Raw genomic sequence first — 4,998 nt, 5'->3', positions numbered from 1 at the left:
TGCTTACTATCGTCTTTTTTTATATCATTAAAATGTTCTGCAACGCGCGTTTTTAAGTATCGTTTTATTTGTCCGATGTAGGATACACAGCAATTATCACAGTTAATTCTATAGACCAATGTTATGTAGCTCATAGGTTTGCGCCATATTGTTTTTGTTTCCGCCTATACGGGAAGTAGAGGGCCCAAGAACGCAAGCGTTAGCGTATATCTATGGGTGCGGTCCACTTGATACTACAAATGTTTTGGAGCGTTCAGAGTACGGTCCAGTTGACGCTTCAAAACACTCCAGCCATATGTATGACATCATGAATACGTCACGGATTTTCGCTCCCAGCTCGCTCCCAATGCCTCAGCCCAGAGAGGTAGTACGATTGAAGCGTTACGTTTGAATGTGTAAAGCGCGGTAAATAGTAAAAGTAATCTCGTGTGATCAATTTTATTAAGATCAATTTTTGTGTGTTAAACATCAACAAAATGAAGACAATTAAGTTGTACGATCCTGAAACGGACAATACTTATATTTTAGAAGTAAATGAAGAAGAGGCCGAAAGAGCTAACGATGGTAAGAGTTACATAACCTATACATCTGTTATTATAAGCCGATTTCATCGGCTCTATTTAAACTAATTGGCGATTAACTTAAGAGAATTATCCAATAATTGTTGATTATTAAAAATATAATTAACAGCTGTTGGATAATTCTTTTAAGTGCATGGCCGATAAGTTAATTAATTAATGAAACTGGGCCTATATTCTTTTTTATAATAATTTCAAAAATGAAAGTTTTTTTATACTTGCATCTCTTTTTCTTAAATAGATCTGGTGTTTGCGACACAACTATTAAAACAGAGACTGCGGGACCAAACGCAGTCGATTGCTGAAACAAGTAATAATCCAAGTATTACACTCTATTAAATTCTGTTATTAAACACAGTATTTATAAACTTTACATTAACTATTTTAATAGTAGAAATATATTTAATATTTTAATACATTATGATTTATTACACACATACACATACTTTTATTTATTGAATTTGCAGCATGTTCTTCGAATAGCACATGCCATGACAGAGAAGAAAAAATGCAAGAATCCTCTGATAATTCTGAAGAGAAAGGTATATATATTATTAATAAAACTTGCCAGTCAGGCCGTTTAACTTTACCTAAGTATATATTATTATATTGTAAAATATAAAGAAAGATAAATTTATATTAGTATATTTTAATACTACTTTCGGATAAATGTATATTGAAGGTATATTGTTTTCAGATGGTTTCCGTTGGCCACACGAAGCAGTTCTTCTGCTTCTTGAAGTTTTTAAAGAACGTGAGACTAAACTTACATCTGGTAAAATGTCTGTGAAAAAGTTTTGGGACATGGTTGCCTCTGTGTTACGTGAAAAAGATTATAATGTTACCGGCTCGCAATGCAAAAGTAAAATGACAGGATTAAAAAATACATATAAGAGCGTAAAGGATCACAATGCAAAAAGTGGAAACAATAAACGAACATGGCGATATTTTGACGTAAATATAATGAATAAATTATACATGAAACAGTTTCTTTTTTTTTTTTTTTTACTAAAATGTTTATATTACATTTATTGTATACAATTTTTACCTTTTTTTAAATTAATATTTCTTAAATATTGTAGATTATGGACGAACAGTTTAATAAAAAACCATGGGTAGCTCCAATTCGTACATTAGATAGCAATAATCCAACTATTCCAACTTCTAATGATAATAACAGCGATACAAAAAAAGTTGTATGCGAAAGTAAAGTGCCTTCTAAGCGTAAGTATTTCTTCTACTTATGTACATTTTATATGTGTATGTGTTATTACAACTAATGTATATGCGTACGTTTCCATTAATTACATTAATTTATATATTGAATTACTGTAATATTATATATTTATAAACATAGTACATAACATATATTATGGTCTGTAATAGCTTTGAAATTAGAAGCCATAAAAAATGCATTTTGTTAGTTACAGCTAGTACTAAAACTGTATAGTTCACGTTATATGTATACTATAAACGTTTAGTACTATTTAACACTGTTTAATAGCGGTGAAATAACGAAATGCAGTTACTATATGTTATTGCATCACAAGATATATTATGATTACAGGCAAAAACAATGTCAACATAGAAAAGTTACTTGAGGACAATATGATTGAGCGTAAAAGAATGCATACAGAAGCAATGTCACGTCAAGATGACCTGTTGGGTATTCTACGACAATTAGTTGCTAAAAATATTAATACGGATATGGATTAATTGTTATTTTTAAGAGTTCTGTGATATTATATATAATATTTCTTATGATTCTCTTTATCACTTTAATATCATCACAGATTTCTTTTTCTAAGTGCAAAAAATGTGTTCGTAAGTTTATTTCTTTTAATGCACTACCAAAGATAATAACTTTTTTATAAATAATATCGCAGTTTTTTATTTTTTTTATCTACTACCAAAAATAATTTTAATAGAAACGAAAAATAGTTGAGAAAACATTACATGCATTGTTATTTGTATAAGAGTTCTGTGATATTATATATATTTTTTAGGATTCTATCATTTTAATATCATCAAAGATTATTTTTTTATAAGTGCAAAAATGTGTTCCTAATTTTTTTTTTTTTATTGCAATACCAAAGATGATAACTTTTTTATGAATAATATCGCAGCTATTATTTTTGTATTCACCAAAAATAATTTTAATAGAATTATTAAAATGTTTTTAAGTCTTTGTTTTTTTAATTACAAATAATATAAATTTTTTTATTTTTAGTCATATAGATTTGCTTCCTACAAAAAGACTGTTAATGTAGACTGAATAATATAGACTACTTAATATTTATGTCATCGAAATAAAAAATTGTTCGTACGTATTATATATAATATATTTATTTACTTGTGTACTTATATTATAATACATTTGTAAAATGGTATAATTTCCATATACATTATAAATACATATATATCTGAGCATTTCTTATATTTTTTTTAAATGTATGTTTCTTACGCATTTCTCATACGAAGATTTGCACATATATTGTTTCTCTTTAATTCTGCAATGTATCTATTATTATCATTAATTCTTTCTTCTCGCAATATAACTTCTTCTCTATCTACAATAAATATTTCTTCTAACTTTAGTTCGTCCTTCTGCAGTAAACAAATATTGTGCAATACGCAGCATGCCAATATGTCATAAGGAACAAACTCTATGTCATTTACTGCTAAAACGTGTAAAAGACTCCTCCAGCGTCCTTTCAAAAGAGCAAACGCTCTTTCAATGACCATTCTAGCAGAAGAATGACAAAAATTGTAATTTTTTTGTCGCTGTGTAAGATGACCGTTATCAACGTAGGGGACCAAAAGATGTTGATGTAACGTGTAAGCCGCATCTCCAATTATATGTGTATCATTTGGGAACTTGTTGGGATCATTGATGTATTCCTGGAGAGATGATAAACGGAACACACGAGCGTCATGAACCGAACCTACGTTTCCGACATAAATGTGTGTGAATAGTCTTGCGTGATCACAAACAGCCTACAAAAAATGCAAAAGACTTTATTTATTATCAATAAGTGACTAATTCTTAGCAAGCATTAAATTATTGATACAGAAAGAAACGCAAATAATTATATAAAAATATTATAAAATTACTTGGAGATGAATTGAATGACGTCCTTTACGATTTACGTAGGCTTCTGGATTTTCTGTGGGTGCAGGAATATTTATGTGACTGCCATCTATGGCACCAATAACATTAGGAAAGCCACTCGGACGAGAAAAATTATATATAATATCTTGTATTTTATTTTCTGTAGGCCATGTTATATATCTTGGTGATAATTCACACAGTGCCTTAGCAACACGACGCACTGCTCTTACACCTGTAGCTTTGCCAACACCAAATCGTTCAATTATTGATCTACAAAAAATATTTATCTATAGAATTACAGTAATTAAAATGTAATAGTATTTATACGTAACAATAATAAATATTATACTCTTACCTATATGAATCTGGAGTTGCAAATCGCCATAGACTTAACAGAAATTGTTTGTCCGCAGGTATCATTTCATTACCATCTGATGTACGACAAAGTTTATCTCCAATTTCATTCAAAATGTATTCAAATGTTGAAGGCTTCATCCTGATTATTAAACAATTTACATTACAATCAAAATAGAATTAAATCATAATCTCAAACACACACAACACACGCGTGCACACACATTTATTTGCACAGAATTATACATATAATTATATATATTTATATATTACTATAAAAAAATTACAAATTAGCAATGATTATACATACCGAAAATGCATTTTAAAATATTCACTGCTAAGTGATGGAATTACATGTTCCACATAACCTCCAATTTTCGGAATACGGACACGATCTTTTGGAAGTAAAACAGTGCTCACCACAATGTCCACTTCTTCATCATCGTAAAGATAATTAGTATAATCTAAAAAAGTTTTTACGGTATATATTAACAGAGCATCCATGATCTCTCTCTCTCTATAAACTCGTTCAGGCTGCGTTCCGTATTCTGCTGCGGTCCATTTGCACATACGTGACGTAAACTTCGTTTCAGAATGGTCCACTTGCATAGCGTTTATAACATTGGTAGCACTAATGGACCGGGTTTATGGGAGCATAGAAAGCGAAAGTATTTGGAGCGTTTGAAGCTTGAACTGGACCGCACCCTATATATATAGTCGTTGCTTCACGGTGAATCTCTCTCTTCCGTCTCGTCCGTCCGACAGCACAGAGCGTAGTATTTTGTATAGCGAGTAGAAATAAACCGAGGTAGAAATACTGAAGTGCTGGAGTCCTTGTCTCTTTCCCGATATACAACAGAGAATTGGCAACGAGGATGGGATCGCCGCTTAACGGGTAACGGTGACGGCACGAGGAAAAGCAATACTTGTGTATGCGCCAAGTGCCCTGTGTAA

At 30.8% G+C, this 4,998-nt stretch overlaps 2 protein-coding genes across 2 annotated transcripts; one reads left to right on the top strand and one right to left on the bottom strand.

Moving 5' to 3' along the window:
- The first annotated feature begins 251 nt into the window (after positions 1-251).
- Positions 252-2,417, top strand: LOC112454126. Its single transcript, XM_025015354.1, has 6 exons — positions 252-564; positions 820-888; positions 1,046-1,120; positions 1,276-1,532; positions 1,661-1,802; positions 2,146-2,417. The coding sequence occupies exons 1-6, from the start codon at positions 477-479 to the stop codon at positions 2,292-2,294; spliced, it is 780 nt and encodes a 259-aa protein (XP_024871122.1). The 5' UTR covers positions 252-476; the 3' UTR covers positions 2,295-2,417.
- Positions 2,418-2,963: 546 nt separating this feature from the next.
- Positions 2,964-4,619, bottom strand: LOC112454125 (putative nuclease HARBI1). Its single transcript, XM_025015353.1, has 5 exons — positions 4,525-4,619; positions 4,355-4,439; positions 4,046-4,186; positions 3,693-3,960; positions 2,964-3,575 (listed from the first exon to the last, which is right to left on the bottom strand). Exons 2-5 carry the CDS (start codon positions 4,363-4,365, stop codon positions 3,039-3,041), a joined length of 957 nt encoding a protein of 318 aa, XP_024871121.1. The 5' UTR covers positions 4,366-4,439; positions 4,525-4,619; the 3' UTR covers positions 2,964-3,038.
- Positions 4,620-4,998: the final 379 nt, after the last annotated feature.

This window comes from Temnothorax curvispinosus, unplaced genomic scaffold (assembly GCF_003070985.1).
Source record: "Temnothorax curvispinosus isolate PA1 unplaced genomic scaffold, ASM307098v1 QBEX01004792.1, whole genome shotgun sequence".
NCBI classification, from domain to species: Eukaryota; Metazoa; Arthropoda; class Insecta; order Hymenoptera; family Formicidae; genus Temnothorax; species Temnothorax curvispinosus.
Note: the sequence above shows the minus strand (reverse complement) of the source record. Positions and strands in the feature narration are given on the sequence as shown.

Bases quoted from the DNA above. Each gene is read 5' to 3' on its own strand.
- LOC112454126 (XM_025015354.1), top strand. From the start codon at position 477: ATGAAGACAATTAAGTTGTACGATCCTGAAACGGACAATACTTATATT. The intron at 889-1,045 runs GTAATAATCCAA...TTGAATTTGCAG, and splicing joins GCAGTCGATTGCTGAAACAA to CATGTTCTTCGAATAGCACA. The intron at 1,121-1,275 runs GTATATATATTA...TATTGTTTTCAG, and splicing joins TGATAATTCTGAAGAGAAAG to ATGGTTTCCGTTGGCCACAC.
- LOC112454125 (XM_025015353.1), bottom strand. The intron at 3,961-4,045 runs GTAAGAGTATAA...TATTTTTTGTAG, and splicing joins GCAACTCCAGATTCATATAG to ATCAATAATTGAACGATTTG. The intron at 3,576-3,692 runs GTAATTTTATAA...CATTTTTTGTAG, and splicing joins GTCATTCAATTCATCTCCAA to GCTGTTTGTGATCACGCAAG.